This window comes from Abramis brama (genome assembly GCF_963993115.1).
Source record: "Abramis brama genome assembly, chromosome: 16".
NCBI lineage: Eukaryota > Metazoa > Chordata > Actinopteri > Cypriniformes > Leuciscidae > Abramis > Abramis brama.
The window spans coordinates 8,480,824-8,506,325 of NC_139978.1; the positions used below are offsets into that span (position 1 = coordinate 8,480,824).

Sequence of the window (25,502 nt, forward strand, 5' to 3'; positions counted from 1 at the left end):
ATTTCAGAATAATGCAGAATAAATCAAGGTTAACATTTATTTTTGCCAGGCAGGATTAAACATCAAATAAAAAGAATTAAAAAGAATACATAGTACATAACTGATCAGCATATAATAGAGACATCATTCAAAATGCAATATTAAAATGGTTTCAAAGAGTCATCATACCTGGCAATAGAGACACACAGCAACAGTGTGGGAAGTTCTGTTTACAGATGCTTCCTTGAGTGGTTTGCCAAATTCCCTTTAAATACCCAAGTGGAACAAAAGAACAATAAACATCTAGCACCCAAATATTTATTCAGCTTTCGTTGGACCCTTTCTCGTGCCCCAAGTGGTCACGCCTGAGTTCGGGGGATAAAGACAAATGATTATCAACGATCTTTATTGGGGCATCTCCCACATCAGAAGAACAGGCATTGCTTTCTTTTTTCTGACTGTTCTGCTGCTGTGGGAATGAAACCCCTTTACCATTCGCACTAGAAGTATTTATTTTTTAGGCAGTAGGTTCGTGTGATTTGCATGACTGAATGAGACCTGGAGGGGAGAAGACAGTGTGAGGAGAGATGAGATTGGGCCAGTTGTGTTGTGCTCCCTGTCTCTTAGATCTCTTCTGCAGATTAGTGAGTTTTATTGTTTCATTGCAAGTTCGAATTCTTGAATTCAGTCTTAGGAGAAATCCATCCTTACAATGGCGTTGACATATTTTAAGATATGTCAGTGCAAGTTGCTTTCAGTTAAAACAGCTCAAACATGCATTTTAGTCTGGGAGGCATGTGCCTCCTCAGATTTTTGAGCCAAATAGATTTGAATCCAGCTTCCAGAAGACTTTGGCTGGTGCTGAGCCAGAGATGGACGCGCTCGGCGTCTCATATATCCCATCACAACTATTCCGCGTTTTTTTACCATATAATGCTTATTTTCTGATTCTGATATTTAAATAAAGATAAGGGCAAGCAAGTGCGGGTGGATGGGGGATTCCGTTCCGTCCAAAATTGTACAAAATATAGCTACATTTTTAGCCTTCTGTTAAATTGACTTTTACCGATCGACTGAACTCTGAACTTAAAATAAGAACTTCTGATTCACAAAATGCCCTGTCGAACGCTGAGATAAGGTGCAGTTTGCCTTGCGGTGTCAGTGCTTAAATGCTTTAAAATCTTTTGTTTCTACAAGCTACAGAATCCATGGAAGTGAGCCTACGTTCTGACGTACAACCCAGAAGCGCTGCGCTGTTACACTACGTTCACATCCTATCCACCTTATTTTGCAACTCGAAAGTAAGCTAATCTCTGTGAATGTGTGAGACTTCTGATTCATTAGCCTCTATAACAAGAAGAATAACAAAGTGTAGTAAACAGTAAAACTATTTGTACTACAAATCAGTGTGTTTATGATTATGATAATAGATTCAGATATGATAACAAATTCCAGTACAAAGGAATGTTTTTGCACAGCTAAAATAACTGGAAGCGGACGGGACCGGAAGCTTCGCACATTCGCACAAGTTATAAATAGCAGCATCTGCTCTTATGTTAAAAAATAAGGTAGATACACAAAGAATAATGTCTAAGTCCTACTAATGGTTTGGGTGTAATTCTGAATAGATGTTTGAAAGTATGCAGGAGTGTTCTTTTGTGGTTGGAATATTATGATGTAAGATTTTGGTATGAAATAGCTAAAGAGAATTCCAATTATACTGGATATCTGGGCCATTGCATTCAAAAGGGTGACATACTTGCTTTTGACAGAGAGGTATGCTGTGAAGTACACAATCCAGCTAAGATAGTACAAAATGAGACTGAAAGTTATTGGTTTGGCCTCATTGTAATTTTTCGGCAGATCTCTTCCCATGTAAGAAAACAGAAGACACAGGAATCCAAGAAACCAACCTATAAACACAACTATGGTTAATGTTATAGAGTTCCCCATTTCACAGATGAGCATAATTTGATCTTTAAAAGTCCATGAGTCAGCGATGGGTTTGTCAGGAGAGACAGTCATCCATATCACACAAGAAATTAAATGAATGACAGAAGAAAATGCAATGAAGAGCCACTGTCCATTGTGCTTTACCCAAAGGCTGTGCACCTTTGGGAACTGAGCAGCCATTTTAAAAACACAAATAATTTGAAAGGAACGGACAGTTAAACAGGAAATACAGACAGTGAAGAAAAATGTAAATATGACCTTTCTCAGGAGGCAAAGTGCAAATGTGGGTTTTCCAAAGAAAAAGAATGCACTTATGCTAGACAAAATCAAAGACGTCAACATCAGGAAACACATGCTACCACCAGCAGACCTCACCACTGGTGTGTTGTAATTGTAGGAGAAAAGGCAAAATATGGCAATGAGTAAAATAATTATGCATATGGCAGAAACCATGACAGCAATGGAGAAGATTTCTGTGAACTCAAGATAGACAACAGAACGTGTCTCACATGTTGTGCTGCCTTCATCAGACCATTCACTCTCTGCACATGGAAAACAGGTAAAGGGGTCCCCTGAAAAACAATAAAATAATATGTAGTTATGTTTAGTAATAGTATTTTCCAAAAGCTTTGTAAAAAAAAAAAGTACAGTACACTTCAGCATACTTTTAAAAATGGTAATTATTAAACTAATAATATAATTTAAAAGAATATACTTCGCTTTAGTACTATTTTCACAAGTTGGAAATTTTCGAATGTCTTAGTACAAAAATACAAACTGTTCCACACAGCTAGTCATTCATTTAAAATCTATACGTTTCTTTCCACATAACAATTGTTTCAAAACACAGCCGTTCTTAGTTTATTTTAAAAAAAGAACTCAAGATAGACAGAACAATGGCGTAAATGCAACATTAACAGACAACTGAACAGAACAAAACACAGGGCTTAAATACCAAACAAAGGAGCTAATGAGATGATTAACTTGTTGACATTCTGCAGCAGAGCGATCACATCTCAGATAAGGTAACACTTTATTTTGATGGTCCCTTTTGAACGTGCTGTTGACTATAAGTAACTTTGCAACTATATGTCAACTAACTTTCATTGGAGTATAAGTAGACTGTCTGCTTAATATCTGCAAACACTTTATTGTGATGGTCCTCCAACAGACACTCTACTGACTAAAGTAATTTTGCAACTACATGTCAACTTAATCTAACCCTAACCCTACCAGTCTATTAATACTTAACTAACACTCTAATGAGAGTTAGTAGACATGTAGGTGCAGCATTACTTATAGTCAACAACGTGTTAAAGGGACCATCAAAATAAAGTGAAACCTCAGATCATTATCTATAGTCTTGTGTATACTCCATTTAGCCAAGGTTGCAAAGCTGACTCCGTGTTACAAATATGTTAGAACTATCACTTCTATCACTGAAGATTGCTTTATTAATAATATTCCTGATCAGTTTCATCCCCTCAGCATCCCAGATAGCTTAGAATAACTCGATATTGCAAGCACTTTTCCAGCACTTTTAGACACAGTTGCTTTTAGACACAGTCCAACACCGTGGTGCAACAAGCACACTCAGGCCCTTAAGAGAGCAGCCAGAAAAATGAACCAAAACTGGAAGAAAACACAACTAGACGTTTTTCGCATTTCGTGGAGAGAGAGCACGATTGCTTGTCTGGCCGTAAAAATGTATAATACAGAATTATTTATCGCTTCCGAGTAGCCATGTGAACCGGAAATATTTTGACAATGTTTTATCTGTACAGAGGTGAAGGGAAGGAGAAGGGGCCTTCACAGGGGAGAGACTAGTTGACACATCAGGACTGCGTTGTTGTCATGTCCAGACGCAGGCCCTTCATCGGATCTGGATACGGCCTGGATCCGGCAGACTGCGGTAAACCCCAGGATAAACAGAGAGACTAAAATTAGCATAGACAACATTCTTCTTATGATGTAACGAGTACATCAGGATTTATGGGAAGGTTTTTGCCCAATAATTAGAATCTCTGTTTTTTCAGAGTTAAGTAGAAGGAAATTACTAGTCATCCAGTTTTTTATATCAGCTATGCATTCCGTTAATTTTGTGAATTGGTAAGTTTCGTCAGGGCATGAAAAAATATAGAGCAGAGTGTCATCAGCATAACAGTGAAAACTAATGCCATGCTTCCTAATGATATCTCCCAAGGGTAGCATGTACAGAGTGAAAAGCAATGGTCCTAGTACTGAGCCTTGTGGTACGCCATACTGAACTTGTGATCAATAAGACATCTCTTCATTTACTACAACAAACTGATAACGGTCAGATAATTATGATTTAAACCATGCTAATGCAATTCCACTAATGCAAACATAATTTACGAGTCTATTCAGGGCTCTACAGTGCGCCCATTTCACTCGCACATGCAAGTAAATATTTCGGCGTGCGAACGTGAAAAAATATTTGGGCGCACTCGTGCGAGTGACACAGCATTTTTCTATAGAAACAGCTGCAAATACATCATCATGAGCATGGGCGTCAGTTTGGTTTGAAATGTGCTGGGGACAGAGACGCATTCGGAAGTGCATTTTCTCTCTCTTTCGCGCAGGTTATGTTTTGAAAGACGATGTCCTGTAGCTCAGGCACTTTTCAACAGGCCCACTCAAAACTTTCAAAAAAAATTTGAATTTTCAAATTTTGTCAATAATTATAAAAAAAAATCGCCAATAAGCTCATAATTTGTGCTAAAATAGTGTTTAGTTTTAAAAAACATTTTAAAAAGCTGGTTATATTTTGATGTTTCTGCGCAAGTTCAGCAGACAGTGAGGTTCAGGTTTGTTCCGATCAGAGCTCGTGAGTGGAGAGCGCATTTCTGAATATTCCGCTCCGCTCGTTCATTCCGCAGGCTCAACCCAGATGTCCTGTTGCCTGGTTCGAAATCGAAAATATGTGGAATAAGGGCTGCTTCCGACTAAAAGTTTTTTTTCTAGTCGACTAGTAGGCTAGTTGTTTATTTAAGTCATTCGTGGACAAATCGCCCCTTTATATTAATTTAATTACTTATAGCCTACAGGATAATGAGCGTTTACGTATAGCCGCACTCAAGCGCACGACCGCACGCATAAAGCTTGCCACAAAGAACCGGTAAAAGTAATGATTATGAATGCGTCTAAATGTGTCTAAATACGCTGTGAATGTGAATGTGCATTATACGCTGAGTTTCGGTTCGTTTATGAGACGAACTCCAGTTCACTCGCCGGCGCCTCCATGTCGTGATTCTGCTATATTTACTTATTAAATCCAGGCAATTGGTTCATGAAACACTGATTAAAATTAAGATATAATTAATACAAAACGAAATTCAATTTAAAGAAAGGCAGCTGTTCTGTGTGAGGTCTCTGTGAAAGTTTTAAAGCAGTCTTTTAGTGCCGCTTTCAGAGCGCTCACGTCCGTACCCGAGAACTGACACGTTGTTTTTTCCCTCATAAATGCGAACACGAAAAATAAAATAAAATGAATATTATAATGTTTTTTTGTTGGGTCAGACAATGATTACCAAATTTCTCTCTCATATTGCTCCTAATAACCACTGAAAACGGTAAAAAAAAATCGAACCAAAAGTCAAATTAATATGGACGGAAGTTAAAAGTGGTGGGTACAAAATGACTCATGACGAAATCTGGTGGGTACGCGTCCCCCCCGTCCCCCCCCGAAATCGACGCCTATGAGGAGGGGCAGAGTAGGACACTATATTACCGGGAGATCAGTTATTTAGGCCTAAATCTTCAGTATAATGATAATGATAACTATAATGATAAACTTATACAACAAAAATGATTGTGCCCCCAAATATTTGTCTGTGCTCCTAATTTTTTTTATTCAGGCGCACCAGTGCTTCTTGTTCAAAAAGTAAGTGTAGAGCCCTGCTATTTAAAAGAATGTTGTGGTCAATAGTATCAAATGCAGCACTAAGATCGAGTAACACTAATAGAGAGATACAACCTCAATCGGATGATAAGAGCAAATCATTTGTGACTCTAATGAGAGCTGTCTCAGTACTATGGTACGGTCTAAATCCTGACTGGAAATCCTTGCAGATACCATTTCTTTCTAAAAAGTAACATAGTTGTGAGGATACTGCCTTTTCTAGTTTCTTTGATAGAAAAGGTAGATTCGAGATCGGCCAGTAATTGACTAATTCTGTAGGATCAAGTTGCGTTTTTTTAACAAGCAGTTTAATCATAGCCAGCTTAAAAGTTTTTGTATGTATCCTTGTGACAAAGATTAATTTGTGATATTAAGAAGGGGATCTATGACCTCTGGAAGCATCTCTTTCAATAGCTTAGTCGGTATAGGGTCTAACATACATGTTGTCGATTTAGATGATTTAATGAGTTTAGAAAATTCTTCCTCTCCTATTGCAATGAATGAATTGAAATTTTCCTCAAGGAGACTACAATGCACTGTCTGATGCGATACTGTAGGAGACGTTTGCATAGTTAAAATTTTCTCCCTGATATAATCAATCTTGTAAGTAAAGAAGTTCATAAAGTCATTACTGCTGTGCTGCTTGGAAACGTCTGGGGTTGAAGCTTTATTTTTTGTTAATTTAGCGACTGTTTCCAATAAATACCTAGGGTTTTGTTTATTTTCTTCTAATAGGGTTGAAAAATAAGCAGATCTCGCAGTTTTTAAGGCCTCTCATGCTTTCTTTCCATGAAATGTGAAAAAACTCTAATTTTGTTTTCTTCCAGTTGCACTCCATTTTTCTGGCTGCTTTCTTAAGGGCGTTGGACTATTTTCTTTAATCTTCTTTAAGCGCAAAGGAGCAACTGTGTCTAAAGTGCTGGAAAAGAGAGAGTCAAAGGTTTCTGTCGCAATATCGAGTTCTTCTAAGCTATCTGGGATGCTGAGGAGATGAAACTGATCAGGAATGTTATTAATAAAGCAATCTTTAATAGCAGAAGTGATAGGTCTAACATAATTGTAACACAGAGTCAGCTTTGCAGCCTTGGCTAAATGAAGTTTACACGAGACTAGATAATGATCTGAGATGTCATCGCTCTGCTGCAGAATGTCAACGCCATCAACATTGATTCCATGTGATAATATTAGATCTAGAGTATGATTACGACAATGAGTAGGTCCTGACATGTGTTGTCTAACTATCTTTAAATTCCAGTGCATCTTTTTTCGTTATCTACATGTATATTAAAATCACCAACAATTAGGACTTTATCTGCAGCCAGTACTAACTCTGATAGAAAATTATCAAATTCTTTGATAAAGTCTTTATGGTGCCCTGGTGACCTGTATACAGTACACTAGATAGTGTTACATTAAGCACCAACACTTCGTCACTTCTCAGTAATTCTGAAGATATTACTACAAATTACAGCGACACCTCCCCCTTTGCCTTTCAGACGAGGCTCATGTTTATAACAATAATCTTGGTGTCACAGTTTATGAATTCGCTGTCTCCTTTCTCGTCTTGTGTTATGTGTGTGTGTGTGTGTGTATGCATGTGGGCGTGGTCGCTGATCACTGCCGCTGATCAGCACGCCAGCACACCCTTTTTAGTATCACTGTTGTCACCTTGTCTTTGTCAGATCGTTGTGGATGTTCCCGTGTGTTGTTTCCTGCCTGTCTCCTGTTCCCGTATGTCCTCTGTGTTCAGCACTCCTGGTTCTTCACGCCGTCTACTTCCTGGTCTCCAGTCCCCGAGTCATCTCCGCTATTCTCTGGACTTCATCATCTTCATCATCATCACCATCACCGGAGAGATCGGGTTGTACTCATTCTACTTGTCCTCATTCTCCTTGCCCTGTACTGCCAAGGGCTTCATACCGGACAATTGCACACCATCACTTTCCCAGCATCTGACCAGCTCTCAATAAACATATCTTTCATTTTGCAATTGAATCTTCTGATTATTTCCTAACAGAACGATCTGACCATCATGGATTCAGCAAATGCACCAGAACTGAACGAGTTCACGAAGCATTTCCAGAATGGATCAACAAGAAGAAAACATGGCCGTCACGGGACAAGCAGTGCAAGCCTTGGTAGCACAGGTGTCCGAGCTCACCCAACAGCTTCAACACCTAGCTAGTTCCTCTGCACCCAGCCCACCGCCTGTTCCCCCCACTCCACCTGCATCCAGCCGCCAACCTGAACCACGTCTACCAACTCCTGAACTGTATTCTGGTGAGCCAAACTATTGTAGGGCATTTTTGACGAAATGCTCAATGTTTTTTTCCCTCCAGCCACAGACTTTCAGCATGGAGGAATCTAAGCTGGCCTTCGTGCTCACATTACTCTCAGGGCGGGCGGCTCTGTGGGGAATGGTGGTGTGGGTGAACCAACATCTATGCTGTTCCTCGTTCCAGGCACTTTCTGATGAGATGAGACGGGTTTTCGTTCAAGCGGTTTCAGGGATCCTCCGTCTTCACAAAACTGGATTTACGTAATGCCTATCATTTGGTTCGCATCAGGAAGAGGGATGAATGGAAAACTGTGTTTAACACCCCCAGGGGCCACTTTGGATAATTGGTTATGCCGTTCGGGCTATCCAACTTCCCAGCGGTTTTCCAAGCACTCGTCAATAACGTGTTGAGAGACATGGTAGACCAATTCATATATGTCTACCTGGATGACATATTGATTTTTTCTTCTTCTCTCCAGGAACACGTTCAGCACGTCAGACGAGTACTTCAGAGGTTGCTAGAGAATGGGCTTTTTGTCAAGGCGGAGAAATGCGCTTTTCATGCACAGTCTGTCCCTTTCCTAGGCTACATCGTCTCTTCTGAGGGAGTGCGTATAGATCCTGACAAGGTTAAGGCTGTGATAGATTGGCCAAGTCCAGATTCCCGTAAGGCCCTACAGAGGTTTCTGGGGTTCACCAACTTCTATCAGCGTTTCATTCGCAACTTCAGCCAACTAGCCGCACCTTTGACCGCCTTGACCTCCCCCAGAACGACCTTCAGGTGGTCCGATACAGCCAAGGCTGTATTCGCCAACCTCAAAAGTCAATTTGTTTCGGCTCCCATCTTAGTCACCCCTGATCCCTCATGTCAGTTCGTGGTGGAGGTTGACGCGTCAGAGGTGTGGGTAGGTGCAGTTCTCTCCCAACGCTCTTCCACAGATGACAAGATGCATCCTTGCACGTTTTTATCCCACCGTTTATCACCTGCCGAACATAACTATGACATTGGTAACAGAGAGTTGTTGGCAGTCAAGTTGGCATTGGAAGAGTGGTGTCCGTACCCGCAGTGCTTAAAGCCGCATCCAACCCGTTTTCCGACAGCAGCACTAATTAAAATCTGGACCCGACCCGACCCGCTTAAAATAGAACCGACCACCCGACCCGCAACCGAAATAAAATCAGTTTAGACTATCACAGTATAGACACACTTACAAAAATGTTTACTGCCAGGTCATACAGATGTTATTACACAAACATTAACACAAGGACAACTTCAGCCGAAGCTGTCAAAAGGCCGGTACATGAAGAACATGGCTAATGTTACCACAAAACTGAGTAGCCTTATTAAATTTTACAATACGAACAGACGCTGCTACAACACTATATCTGCCACGCAATTTCGTCTAGCCTACATCTGACAATTTTGGGTTCAAACATGCCCTGCACACCACACATACTTAACAGTGTTAAATTTGAAAAATACTGTTCGATAGAACTGCTTGGTTTGTTACCACATCTGTGTGCTTCCTCAGCGATGAAGTTCCACATTTGCGGCTATCCAACACGGGCAAAGCCTTTCACAATATTGTTTTCTTCAGATAACTCCAAATTTCTTCCACACACTGGACTTGATTTTTGATGACGTATTGTCGACAACTTTACCATCTCCACTAGCTATTCTTTTCTTCATCTCCTTATCATCCATCTCGATGGCTGCAAGCAGATCGTGCGCGGTTATGATGAATTTTTAAGTGAAAGTACACAAATAAACAAACTGATGTGTATTTGAAATTATTTTATCAACTTGAAATACAGGCATATTTTTGTAGATGTGTTCCTAAAAATATGCATGTATTTTTACGTTTGCACGTGATTGTTTTAAACCTGTGTTTAGACCCCCGTTCCCCCGTGTCCGACCCGCGCCCGTATCCGACACAGTTGGATATTTTTCACCCGTTTGAGCAAAATTTGTGGGTACCCGAACCCGTGCAGGTCTCTACCTTGGTGCCACATAGCGCTAGATTTTGTCACCGCCCAGTAATGGCATGACGGTTGTTTTAACCGTAGTGGACCGGTTCTCGAAGGTGGCACATTTTATTCCCTTGCCCAAATTACCCTCTGCCAAGGAGACAGCGGTGACTGTCGTAGATCACGTCTTTCATTTACATGGCCTCCCAATGGACGTGGTCTCCGACAGGGGACCCCAATTTGTGTCCAAATTCTGGCAGGAGTTTTGTAGATTACTAGGAGCTACAGTCAGTCTGTCTTCGGGTTATCATCCCCAGAGTAATGGCCAAACCGAGAGAGCCAACCAAGATTTGGAGAGAGTGTTGCGATGTTTGGTGTCCAAGAATCCTTCCTCCTGGAGCCAGCAACTTTCTATGGTTGAGTACGCACATAACTCGTTACCAGTGTCATCCACGGGCCTCTCTCCGTTTGAATGTAGTCGAGGGTACCAGCCACCAATTTTTCCAAGTCTGGAATCCGAAGTCGCGGTCCCCTCCGCTCACGCCTTCGTCCAGAGGTGTCACCGCACGTGGAACAGAGCCCGTGAGACTCTGCTCCAGGTGTGGGCGTGCACTAAAGCTAAGGCCGATCGCCACCGGTCAAAGCTTCCTGTATACGTCGTGGCTCAAAAAGTGTGGCTTTCAACCAAGAACAAGAACGTTTCTAGTAAGTCACTGTCACCAAGATCCTTAGTCCGGTGGCAGTCCGACTCAAACTCCCTCCGGCGTACAGGAGAATTCATCCCGTTTTTCATGTCTCCAAATTAAAGCCTGTATTTCATTCTCACCTTAATCCGCTGACCCCGGTTCCCCCACCGCCGCGACTTGTATACGGGGAACCCACGTATTCGGTCAATCGTATTCTGGACTCGGATGCGGATTTCAGTACCTGGTCGACTGGGAAGGTTACGGTCCGGAGGAGAGAAGTTGGGTTCCTGCTAGGGACATTCTGGATCACTCCCTTATTTATGATTACAACCAACAGGTACGTTCTTTTGGGAGCGCCAGGAGGCACTCCTAGGGGGAGGTGTACTGTCACGGTTTATGAATTCACTGACTCCTTTCTCATCTTGTGTTATGTGTGTGCGTGCATGTGGGCGTGCACGCCAACTGCTTCTGATCAGCAAACCCTTTTTAGTCTCACTGTTGTCGCCTTGTCTTTGTCAGATCGTTGTGGATGTTCCTGTCTCCTGTTCCCATATGTCCTCCGTGTTCAGCACTCCTGGTTCTTCATGCCGTCTATTTCCTGGTCTCCGGTCCCTGAGTCATCTCCGCTATTCTCTGGACTTCATCATCTTCATCATCTTCATCATCTTCATCATCATCACCATCACCGGAGAGATTGGGTTGTCCTTAGCGTCTCTGTGCTGCCAAGGGCTTCAAACTGGACAATTGCACACCATCACTCTCCCAGCATCTGACCAGCTCTCAATAAACATATCTTTAATTTTGCAATTGAATCTTCTGATAATTTCCTATCACTTGGACTCATTTAAAGTAATGTAATCGTCTGGTTTTAGCTAGGTTTCTGTCAAACACAGCACATCTAGGTTATAATCTGTGATCATATCATTAACAATAAGTGCTTTTGAAGTAAAGGATCGAATATTCAGCAACCCAAGCTTTTATCATTTGGTCATTTGTATTATATCTGTTTTTTATTTGTTGAACATCAATAAAAATTTTACCCTTAAATAGGTTTGGGAGTTTTTTTGTATTTCCTAATTCGGGGATCAGACACAGTGTCACGATATGGTTGTGGAAAAGGAGAGCGAGGACTCAATTGCAGAGGTTGAATGTTTAGATAGAAAATAAATCCAGGTACAAATGAAAACAAAGCAGGCAAACAAGATAAACAGGTCTTTAGCAGGAACACCAGGAAACATAGATATAACGAACCAGCACTGGACTACAAACACAGGGAGACTAAATAGGGGAGCAAACAAAGGAGGGTAACGAGTAAGGCAGGTGGGACAAATTAATCAATAATCAGATAACAAGATGGGAGGAGCTAGACAATAGACAGGAGAGCACATGGCACAAGGAAACACATGACAAGCCATGTGCTCACAACGAATAGGACTAGAACACAAGAACATGACAAACCGGGAAAGTCAGAGCTCTGTCACCAAACTAAGAATTAAACCAGACAGACGTGACAGAACCCTGACACACAGTCTCTATATGATGATATCTACTATAGGGGAAAGAGTCTCTATGTGATGGGATTTATCTTATATTTTCTACCGGGTGTTCAAAAATATGTCGTTTTGTGTTTTATATTGTGTAGGTCTCGGGCTAACTCACGTTACTACTGTCTTCCTGAAATACTTCTGCTAATCAGCAGTGTGACCCTATTACCTGAAATTGAGTCCATTAATGCAGATTGTCTGTTGTTCTTTCTACTTTGAGTAATGATGAAAAGGATGTAGCAAGATTTGTTTTACAAACTTTAATGTTACATCAGTCATTCGCGTAATGTACACGCTGTTACTGATACAGTAAATGATACAGTTCCCGCATATGCACTGCTATAAATTAGCAATATACACATTGGTTTGTTGATGGACATTCACTTGTTAATGCTGATGGTGAGGAATTACAGTTGCAACATCTCATGATAAATTGAGATGATAAACTGAGTAGCGTATCACTTAGAAACGTCCTGCTCAAGTTGTCCTTGCGACGGAGGTTCGGGTTGAATAACTAGCTTTCAATGTTTCATCATCAGACTCACACTCGGATTGATATGTCTTTATAGTGTGTACAAGCCTCCGGAGCTGAAATTCAGTTATTGTCATTTCGTTTCCAACATATGTAAACGGTAGAAAAATCACCACAGACTGGGACATCTGGCCAATCAGAGAAGAGTAGGCTCGCAGAAAGGAGGGGTTTAGAGAGACTGAGTCTTTGGATGAGTCTTTTGAGAATCATTGGAAAATGTGGTGATGTGCAATGTATATTATGAGAAAATGAAAGTGATTTTTGGCCTTTGATGCATGTAAACCTATTGTAGGAGACCTCCAAAAAAACAGACCTCCATAATTTTTGTGATAGCATTTATCCAATGTGGGATTAAAAGATGTGAAGAAGATATGACATTTCCATGATGTTTTGTGCATTCAATGGACATAATGATTTTTATACTGTACAAACTGTATATTCTACCCCCTAAACCTAACCATCAGAGAAAATATTCTGCATTTTAACATTTTCAAAAAACATCACTTAGTATGATTTATAAGCTGTTTTCCTCATGGGGACCAAAAATGGCCTCACAAGGAGAAGGATTTTTGATATTGCTATCTGTCCTCATAATGTAGGGTTTACCAGGATCACACACACACACTCACACATCCTTTTTAAACATTGTGGTTTTGGTAATTGTTTTGTGAGATTACGTCTAAGAGTTTTAAAAATGTAGCACTTTTTGTAACACAAAAAAATAAAAATAAAAACTGTAAATTCGAACTGAATGTAATGTTTATAAACATTTAATTTTTGGAAACTTAATTTGTACTTACGAGAATAATCCACATAGCTGTTACGTGGGCATTTTTTACACATAAAACAGCAACTATGAAAAATGCTAGGTTGCCTTGAAAATCCCTCCTTGCACTCAGCAGAGCAGTTTGCGAAAGGAACCTTTAAAGAATAAGAAAATGTGTTAACTTATTAATGTTAAAGTTTTTCTCAACTGATTTAACACATTTTTTTAAACTGTGTCAGTATTCTTAAACAATTAACTCATCTGAACACAAATTACATAATTCCCTTAAACACCCCCCAAAAAATAGAAAAAATAGATATTTGGTTACAGTTTATTTAAATTTTTGCCTGTTACAGTGTAATTATACATTTACTGAGTAATATTATTTAACTACATGTACTTGCTATAGCAGGGGTTCTCAACCCTGGTCCTCGAGGGAACTTTCCTGCAGAGTTTAGCTCCAACCTTGATCAAACTCAACTGTCTGTAGCTTTCTAGTAATCCTGAAGAGCTTAATTAGCTGGTTCAGGTGTGTTTGATTAGGGTTGGAGCTGAACTCTGCAGGACAGTGGCTATTTGAGGACCAGGGTTGAGAGCGCCTGTGCCCAGTGCTATAGGGTTAGAGTAGGATTAGGGTTTGGTTTATGGTTGCATGTAATTATACATAATTTATAGTTATCAATATAGTAATTACATGTAACGTGTAAAAAGGACACATTAAAATAAAGTGTTACCAGCTTTATGAAAAATGAATTAACAGAGAACAATCTAATAGTCTTGATGTCAATATTTTAAATTTGATTGAGAAAAACTAGAATCTATAAAGCTAAATGTTTAGATAAAGGCTCAGCAAATTAAGACTTACAGAATCGTTGTTATTCCAGGGCAGGAGAGAGTTGTTGATTGTAAAAGTCAGTTCTGGATATGTATCATATGTGCCCACCATCTCAAACTGTGGAGGATTTACATCAGTGTGCCAGAGCACAACTGCATAATTGATGGGTGGATCATAATTATCATCATATTTCACCTGACGACCATTGAGTGGAAAATCCAACTTCTTAATTTCTCCCACAAGCTGTTGTGAGTTGTGGTGATTTACCCCCATTATTTAACAAAAAAAGACAAAATATAATATTACTATAACTTTAAGAAATTAATATAAATATTGTTTTATTTAGTTATTAAATTATTGTAAATATTGTAAATAATATATGTAATTTCATAAAAATATGAACAATATTTAATTAAATAAAACATTGTCACTTCTATAATGTAATTAATATATTGATCAACTTGTCATAAATTCAAATGAATTCTCTTACCATGTATGGCTTTACCACTGTGTTTTTGCGGCATCCATTCATGTCGCACTGCAGGACCTTATGTAATGCATGAGCTATGGTGTATATGGCAGCATAGATGGCAAAAGAGGATGTGGGTTTTTCATTTATAATCTCCTCTGCGGTCAACAATGTGCAGTAATCACAAACTTGATTACATGTCTTACTCTTACACTGGGTGTCACTCTCTTCATTATGGGTGACATCAGTTGATCTCTGTTCTTTATAGACAAATTCATCAAATCCAGGCAATGTCAACAATCTCTCCGTAATACCAATGATTGTGCCAATTTTCCCAATTCCTGGCTCTCTGGGAAGCTGTTGATTCATAGACCATGCTTGACTTGCAATCCATACTTTGTCTTGGATGTTGTTTGCTATGGCTGCTTTGATAATTTTGCTTGCATATTGTGGCATAGCAAAAACAACAATGACATTGATATTGAGCATATCAATCTTTTGAAGTGTTAGACTGTAGTTTGCATTTAGGCTTAGACCCTCTTGATAGGCCAAACAAATGCCAGTATTGCTTATATACGCATTAAAAAGCTTTAGTCCGTCTGAACTGTAATTATCTTGGCTACCAAGAAAGGCAACCCAGTTCCATCCAAACCATTGAATGATGTGAATAATCATTTCTATCAGGTCTTTGTTGCTAGGCATTGTTCTTACAAAAGCAGGATACTTAAGTGTGTTGCTTAATTCAGAGTTAGAAGCTCCATAATTCACCTTTGAAACAGAAGACAACAAAATATTATAAACAATTCATTAGCATTTTACTGTAAGGGCAGTAAGTAAGTGTGTAAGTATTTCATTATGCAAACTATAAAAAGAAGCTTAACTTACCATAGGTATAAGGTCCATTGTGAATAGTGGTGCAATAGTAATAGTTTGATTGCTTCCCAAGGGCCCTGTTAAAGCAATCACTTTAGGCTGATAGTTGTTCAGTTTTTCTTTAGGTTTTATTGATCCATTATTTGAGATAAAACTTAAGACTGAATGGAAATTTAATGTATTAGAACAATGGTCAAAAATTTCATAGCCCAAAGAAACATTGGGCAGAAGAGTGGTGGAGTTATTAATCTCTTCAACAGCAAACCTCATAACTTGCAACATCTGATAGCCAGATTTTGAGGGACTGTGCCTTGAAAACATCAATGATGAAGTTAATAGCATGTCATTAAAGTTTCAGTTTATAAATGTGACTATGAAGAAATGCTACTTTGATTTACAATACAAGCAACCCAGCTGATAAAAATGTCCTTCCTTACCTGAAACATTCAGTGGTCTCTGGGGAGAACAGGGGTGTCTCATGGTCAATTTCATGTAAAGTGAAAAGGCCACCCAATAAGTAATCTCCTTCCAAGCTGAACTCAGATTTTGAGCAAGAAACTTCGAAAAAGAAACAATTAGTAAAGCCAACAAGGAAAATGTAAATGCTACTGAGAGACATTGTTTAAGTTGGCCTGTTGGTCATAAAGCAGATGTGCAGTGGCTAGTCGTTTGAGAATCAGGCTTATATTCTACTCTTAATTTTCTTAAAACTCATTTTAATTTTCTTAAACCACTATATTCAGTGATACAAATGGCCATTTCCATATCTAAACTCAAAAAGCATATGTCAGTCAGTTATTAAATAGAGCATTACACCACAATGCTCATCATAAAAAACAAATTTTACAAGCCTGTGTGAAACAAACTGTACCCTTCTGAACTCTCAGCAGGGGTTTACAGTTGGATTAGAATCACTGAGGTTTAGAGGTGGTGAGCCGGAAAAAAAAATACTCTAGGATATGTATACATTAGAGATTTGATGCAACTTCTGTTGAGGTGAATACTGTGGTGTTACAAGTTATTTTTTGAGTATAAAAATAGAAAATTCATTGATTCGAATGGTTAGCAACACTATGGCTGTTCACATATACTTTACATTTTTAAATTTGCTTAACCCAGTTCCTGGATAAATTAAATTTATTTTGCATATATGACATTAATCCAGATTTGTCAACCCACAAGTGTCACATTAAGACACTTGTGGGTTGACAAATCCCTAGACAAGTCACTAGACATCCCTCTTGGTTTGTGAAACGGTACAATGAAACCTGAGGCAGAATTGGTTTACTACAACACTTGGCATTTATTACACAACCCTGTATATATGTATACTCTGAATTAAATTGGGATTAACACCAAATACATACACATTTGACTGGAATGAATACTATAAAACAAAAGATAAAAAAGATATTTAACCTTTTGAAGTGGAACTTTAACACCATGTCTGATATTGACACAATGGGGAACACCATTAGTGTGACAAACATGTCAATGTATTATTGGCTAATGACAGTCCATGACGTCACAAGCGGAGTGCCCGTAAGCCTGTGATACATGCCATCAGATTTTTTGTCTTCAGGAGCCGCTTGTATGTATGCGTGTGTAAGATAAAAGCTGGGTGCGCTCATTGGAGCTCACTGTGAAAACCCATTAAATTCGCTCTATCACAGTCATTGGGAATGCATAACTCAATTGCACAGCAATATAGTCAAGAAAATAAAAACATTTGATTTCTCTTTCAGAATTGATTATCAAATTTCAGTTTATTGGTCATTGGCAGACCAGCTTTTTTTGCATTACAACCTTCAACTGAACTGGAGTGAACTGGAGTGTGGGCTAGATTAATTGAGCCTACTTGTTTATTTACTCATTTATTTAATAATTTACTGAATTTTAATATCACAGGAAATGGCGCGAACCGTTTTAAATTTCCGTTTTATACCATGAAGGCGAGCCAGTGGATATCAAGTAATGTGCAAACTTTGCACAAGAGTCATATCAGTGAAGAATTCAATTATTCACTACAGAAAGTGAAAAGAAAAACTGCATTTGACACTGCATTAAATACGCATATTCTCTCAGAGATGATGAGAGCTGAATCTACTTCAACATGAGCAGATGAAGGTAGATAATTGTCTTAATTTATTTTCTTAAAATTTCTCTTGTGGCCCATTCCTTGTGAATAAAAAAAAAAAAAAAAAACTTCATTAAACAAGTTTGTTTTTTATAAATGAGAAGTAAGCTAATCTAACTTATCTTTTATTATCCCTGCAGTGTGTTGGTTATGCAGTGATGCACTACGGAATTATTGCGGGGCAAATGAATTGCAATATTAATTTATTAATAAAAGTAGCCTAATGCTAATAATAATAATAATAATAATAATAATAATAATGCTAATAATAATAATAATAATATAGCAATTAAGGGGCCAAGCACAAAGAAGGCAGCATGTCTGGGAGCATCAGACCAACTGAAGTACATCAGACCAACATAAATACAGTCACGAGTAATATGATTTAATGGTTTGTCACTTTTGACCAATAGGTGGCACTCTTACAAAACTGATGTAGTGTGGTCAGAGTAAGGTGACAATGACACATACAAAGTTTGTTTGTCAATTTGCCAAAACATTGCAGAGATCCAGCCTCTGAGACATTTTGGCATCATGCCATCAAATTTGTTGATGCGGTATACGAAAATGATTTTGTCTAACGACACAAAATCCCAAAATTTTTGCCGGCATGATCTGAAGATGATACGATTTGATTTTGTTGAAAATCGGACCAACGGTTATTAGTTATTAGCAAAAGTTATTAGTATTCCTGGAAATTTCATTATAACTTTTGACGCTATCTCTAAACTTTTTGAAGTTCCTTCAGGGCATGGTGCAGATGACACGTACAGAGTTTAGAAATGATATGCCAATGTGTTCATTTAAAATATAGGATTTTATAACAAAATTAAAAATGGCTGATGTCCAAAATGACCAATATGGAAAAATTGGTTATTTTTCAACCCGGCATGCTGCACCGAATCTAAAGACATAAACTGCAAAAATTAGCAATTAAAGACATTTAAAGAGGATTTTAGGCAAAAAAATCATATAAACAGTAATTAAAAATATGATTTAATGGATTATCACTTTCGACCAATAGGTGACGGCGGCGCAATTACAAAATTGATGTGATGTTGTCAGAGTGAGGTGACAATGACACATACAAAGTTTGGTGTCAATATGACACCAAATAGTATAAATTACGGTATAAATTTCATTATAACTTTTGATCAAAAGGTGTCGCTGCCCTGAAACATTTTGAGTACTTTCAGGGCATGGTGCCGAAGACACATACTGAGTTTCGTAACGATAGGTTAAAGCGTTCATAAAATACAGCATTTTACTACAAAATTCAAAATGGCCAACGGCCAAAATGGCTGTTATGGGAAAGTTGGATATCATTTGACTCGATATCATTTGACTCGATATAACTTCTGAACCGTTTGTCCAAACATCATAAAAGTGGTATTGTTAGATATACGCCCCAAATCTAACAATACCACTTTTATGATGTTTGGACAAACGGTTCAGAAGTTATTTGCAAAAATAGCCATTTTTGTATCTCCGGACCAGTAGGTGGTGCTGCGCTGAAATGCAGCATGTAGCGTCAGGTTATGCTTGTGATGACATACCAAGTTTGGTCTGAATACGAAAAAGCGTTGCGGAGATACAGCCTTAGTCAGTTTTCGCAAGCGCTACGGAAAATATGTTTGCGCGGTATTCGAGAACAATTTGACGAATCAACTTCAAATGCATAAATTTTTGTCTGCATGGTCGGAAGATGATCTGATTCAATTTTTGTGAAAATTAGACCAACAGCCTAGGAGCAGTTGGAAAAAGTCTTTCAGAAAATTCTAAATGGCGGAAAAAAAATTATGACAGAAATGCAATCGAATCATCTTGAGGAAAGGAATCAGAGGAAAAATAATTTTGTTTGTAGCCCTTACGGTTCAAAAGTTATTAGCATAAACATGAGTGCAAATTTGGACAGTTGGTGGCACTAGAGGGATTGATTTGGAGACTCCAAATTTGCTATCTTGACAGATCAGACTGTCCTCTATCAGTGTGCCAAATGTCATAAGTTTCCCGCAAGCGGGTCTGTGGACTGCCATAGACTTCCAGAGCAGAAGAACTTTCAGTGCTTGGCCCCTAATTTGTTTATAGCCCTTACAGTTCAAAGGTTATTAGCATAAAAAGTAAATGAACGTTTGTACAGTTTGTGGTTCTAAAGGGATTGATTTAGAGACTCCTAAATCACTGTGGTTAATGTTCAGACTGTCTTCTATTTATGTGCCAAATTTCATTACTTTCCCTCAAGCGGTGCTATGAGCTGCTATAGACTCAAGAGCGGAAGAAGAAGAGGAGGAAGCGGAAGAATAATAAGAACACTAACAATTACAATAAGTGCCTACGTACCTTCCATGCTTGGCCATTAATTGGAAATGCCAAATCCTCTTGATATCCCAGATAGCTGATTTATACACCATATCACTGTCTATCGACGCAAGCCAGCACTGGGGGTTATAGCGGAGCCCCCAACACGCTAGATTCCCTAGCCCCCTGGAACAAGAAGAAGAAGCAGAAGAATAATAAGAACGCTAACGATTACAATAGGTGCCTACGCACCTTCCTTGCTTGGCCCTAATAATTATTTAATTATTTAAATATATTTAATAATATGTACATTAATTGGAAATGCCCAATTCTCTTGATATCTCATGTTACGTGCTTAAAGATGTAAACGGGATGATTGCGCAACATTTATGTGAGATACAACTGTTTCCATGTGTGCGAGAAGCAGAAACAGCCAGAAAGACAGAGTTAACGTTAAAAACCACTAATCTCAAAACCACAGCATAAGCATTAAAGGGATACTTCACCTCTGGAAAGATGAATGTGTATTTAAAATGGGTCATTTATGTAGAAGAAATGTGAAATTATTTTTGAATTTGGAGCTTTCTAGACTGAGAAAAGCCAGAAAATGTATTTTTGGCTTATGTGGATGAACGACAACAACTCCCAGAATGCACTTGGTTGCTGCCCTAGGAGACCACTCCCAAGCCACGCCTACCAGCAAGAGAGCGCAGTTAAACAACAAGGATAGGCTACTAGTGAGTCTCCGTGACGAGTCTGCCCGGGATTTCGAGATCGGCCAAAATGTCCGGGATTCGGCTTTTACGTTCTACAGTCGCCTCGCCATTCATCATGTTTACTGTGGCGAGCAGGAGGAGGCTGAGGGCCGTGAGAGAACGGAGGAGTGATTACTGAGACGCACCGGTCTCATATCTCTCACGGAGGAGTGGGAATTTTCTTGAACCGATCACTTGTTTAGCGTTCATGTAAACACTACATTTAGATTCACCAATCGGAATGAATTCAGTTAGATTGAAACAAAAGGTGTGCATGTAAACAATGAATGGCGACTGCAGAAAGCAAAAGCCGAATCCCAGACATTTTGGACGATCTCAACGGCCGGACATGTCCGGGAAAAAGAGGATGGTAACTCCTACTACTCAGCTTTCTCCACAGAACAAGAGCCTGCTAGCTTAGCTTCCAAAAAAAGATGGCTGACACTATGTGTACATTCTGTGAATGAGATCCCACCCTCTATGGGCGAGTTGAAAACATGCAGGACAGCCCCTACTATTGGCTGTAGTCTTCAGCCTCTGGCCAAAAAATCCTCTGATGACGCAAAATGACGATTTTTGTGTCATCGGAGGATTTTTTCTGGACAAAAAATACATAAATCTCTCGTCTCGGGGGATATGAGGGTGGAAAGCACGGTAATTCGAAAATACTACAGGTTTTCTACTAATACAAAGCTTAATCCCAGATAGCACCGACTATTTGATGTTCATTTTACATCTGGAAGACGTATTTTTAAGAATGTTTGCTCATCTGCAATACGTCTATAGGACGTTTCCTGTCAGATGTCAAATAGACGTTTAGAAGATGTCATGCTAAATGGGATGCTAAATCCTGAAGTATCCCTTTAATGTGATCATGGTTCGACAGATAGCTCAAAGCATGGGTGTTGACTGAGATCTGGCGCTGATCTCCTCACTCCTCGGTGGAACATCAGCGGATTGGTGGAACATCAGTTCTGATGTGTGACGTTGTGATGTCACGTATCTGATGGACAGCCAATGATCACAACCTAAGAATAACGTATAGAAACAGAAGCACACGTGGAATGTGTGTACGAAAAATACACAAACACACGAACGTAACACCCCCCCCCCAAAAAAAAAACAAAAAAACAAAAACAGGAACGACAGAGGAAAAACACTTTTGCAGGGTTTTCTTCATTTTCTCAGCCAACAGAGCCTCATTCACAAACGTAGGTGCCATGAAAGTGAAGGACAAATCATCTGCATCAGCGAATTTACGAGCTTGTGCTCGCGTAACAGCACAAACACAAAAGACCTCAGGAAATCTCTCGAACAATTCATCAGTGTGATCAGACTAAACCGGTTTATTACAAACTTCTAGCAGCGACAAAATTATACCACCTGCTATATCATTACCAAGAATGAAGTTCACTCCAGGCACTGGTAGGTTGTCACACACTCCAACCTTCACAAGTCCTGAAAACAAATCTGACTTCAAATAAATTTGATGCAAAGGAACCGTCATAGTGCTCATTTCAAGGCCATGTACTAACGCAACTACCACAAAAAGTATGTTCTGAGAATGGCAATGTAGCTGCCACTAGTACTATTGAAGCTAGTAATTTGCTGCAATTTGATCAATATTAGAACCTTATTGTGTAAGAAACATAGGGGGAACAGAATCCGACGGCAAATAGTTCAGCTGTCGAAATCCGTTCCCCCACCCCAATGATGAGAGATGTATCGGCTTAAAATATGCTTATTCTATTCTGCGGGTGGATGGAGCTTAAATAGCATCAATTTGAGAAATATTAGAACCTCAGTGTGTCAGAAATATGGGGGGAACAGAATCCGATGTAAAAAAAAAACAGCTGTCGGAATCCGTTCCCCCACTCCCATTATGAGAGGTGTTGATGTAATGGCTTAAAAAATGCTGATTCTATTTTGTGTGTGGATGGAGCTTAACTTGCATCAGTTTAAAGAATATATTTATTTATTTTTCCTTTTATTATGATTGGACAGTATAGTAAAGTTCAACGACCCGGGACTTGAACTCGGGTCGCCCAAAGCTAAAAAAAACAAAACATTGTCAGGTCACTGACCACTAAGCTATTGAAGCAAGTAATTTGCTGCAATTTGATCAATATTAGAACCTTATTGTGTAAGAAACATAGGGGGAACAGAATCCGACGGCAAATAGTTCAGCTGTCGAAATCCGTTCCCCCACCCCAATGATGAGAGAAGTTGATGTATCGGCTTAAAACATGCTTATTCTGTTCTGTGGGTGGATGGAGCTTAAACAGCATCAATTTGAGAAATATTAGAACCTCAGTGTGTCAGAAATATGGGGGGAACAGAATCCGATGTAAAAAAAAAACAGCTGTCGGAATCCGTTCCCCCACTCCCATTATGAGAGGTGTTGATGTAATGGCTTAAAAAATGCTGATTCTATTTTGTGTGTGGATGGAGCTTAACTTGCATCAGTTTAAAGAATATATTTATTTATTTTTCCTTTTATTATGATTGGACAGTATAGTAAAGTTCAACGACCCGGGACTTGAACTCGGGTCGCCCAAAGCAAAAAAAACAAAACATTGTCAGGTCACTGACCACTAGGCTATTGAAGCAAGTAATTTGTTGCAATTTGATCAATATTAGAACCTTATTGTGTAAGAAACATAGGGGGAACAGAATCCGACGGCAAATAGTTCAGCTGTCGAAATCCGTTCCCCCACCCCAATTATGAGAGATGTTGATGTATCGGCTTAAAATATGCTTATTCTATTCTGTGGGTGGATGGAGCTTAAACATCATCAATTTGAGAAATATTAGAACCTCAGTGTGTCAGAAATATGGGGGGAACAGAATCCGATGTAAAAAAAAAACCAGCTGTCGGAATCCGTTCCCCCACTCCCATTATGAGAGGTGTTGATGTAATGGCTTAAAAAATGCTGATTCTATTTTGAGTGTGGATGGAGCTTAACTTGCATCATTTTAAAGAATATATATATATATATATATATATTTTTTTTTGCCTTTTATTATGATAGGACAGTATAGTAAAGTTCGACGACCCGGGACTTGAACTCGGGTCGCCCAAAGCTAAAAAAAACACATTGTCAGGTCACTGACCACTAGGCTATTGAGGTTAACAATTTACAGCAATTTGATCAATATTAGAAACTTATTGTGTAAGAAACATAGGGGGAACAGAATCCGACGGCAAATAGTTTAGCTGTCGAAATCCGTTCCCCCACCCCAATGATGAGAGATGTATCGGCTTAAAATATGCTTATTCTATTCTGTGGGTGGATGGAGCTTTAACAGCATCAATTTGAGAAATATTAGAACCTCAGTGTGTCAGAAATATGGGGGGAACAGAATCCGATGTAAAAAAAAAACAGCTGTCGGAATCCGTTCCCCCACTCCCATTATGAGAGGTGTTGATGTAATGGCTTAAAAAATGCTGATTCTATTTTGTGTGTGGATGGAGCTTAACTTGCATCAGTTTAAAGAATATATTTATTTATTTTTCCTTTTATTATGATTGGACAGTATAGTAAAGTTCAACGACCCGGGACTTGAACTCGGGTCGCCCAAAGCTAAAAAAAAAAAAAACATTGTCAGGTCACTGACCACTAAGCTATTGAAGCAAGTAATTTGCTGCAATTTGATCAATATTAGAACCTTATTGTGTAAGAAACATAGGGGGAACAGAATCCGACGGAAAAAAAAACAGCTGTCGGAATCCGTTCCCCCACTAGCATCTAGGCCACCACAACTCTCATAGTCAGTGCTATTAACAGTCTTCACAAAGGCGACACTTTTAGTACTGACCCCTTGTTCCTTGCGTTTTAAAACAAGACAGTCAGCAATAAGGTGTCCTGGCTTGTGACAATAAAAACATTATCTCCCTTCCCTAGTGATTGATTTTTCGGAACAACGGGAACAGACAGAACCTTCTCAGTACGAGCAAAAGTAAAAACACTCTTGTGAGTCAGCGCAAACTCATCAGCACAAACAGACGCCTGAGACAATGATGTCACCTTCTGTTCATTTAGGTAGACAACAATACGATCAGGAATACAGCTTTTAAATTCTTCTAACATAATCAACTCACGTAACGCCTGAAAATCTGACACTTTGTTTGATGTGCACCACCTATCAAACAACATACCTTTTTTCAGGGTTCGAATTACGGGGGAGCTAAGGGGAGCTCGGCTCCCCTGAAAAGGACCTGGGCTCCCCTGAAAGCCTACTTTGAGACATTTAGGGGGAGCTCTAAAACACTGTCCAGTTTTTGTGTTGCATATAGATTTTGATTTTCTGTACATTAAGGTTCCTGAAATAAATGATGATATTAAAAATGTGTCAATGTTGTGTGTTTATTCGCTCATTACATTACTATTTCCGAACATCTGTTTTGTTTTGTTTTATTTCTATTTCCGAACATCTGTCTCCACTAATAAATGCAATGCTGTGTCTCCTGCTGTGACCATCCATGCGTGGCGGCGCTGCACTGAAA

At 39.2% G+C, this 25,502-nt stretch overlaps 1 protein-coding gene across 1 annotated transcript; it reads right to left on the bottom strand.

Moving 5' to 3' along the window:
* Positions 1-1,569: 1,569 nt before the first annotated feature.
* LOC311066502 (taste receptor type 1 member 1-like) lies at positions 1,570-16,424 on the bottom strand (the record flags this gene model as incomplete). Its single annotated transcript, XM_084087731.1, has 6 exons — positions 1,570-2,504; positions 13,663-13,783; positions 14,494-14,706; positions 14,954-15,700; positions 15,818-16,115; positions 16,243-16,424. 6 exons carry the CDS (start codon positions 16,422-16,424, stop codon positions 1,570-1,572), a joined length of 2,496 nt encoding a protein of 831 aa, XP_083943857.1.
* Between the last annotated feature and the right edge of the window lie 9,078 nt (positions 16,425-25,502).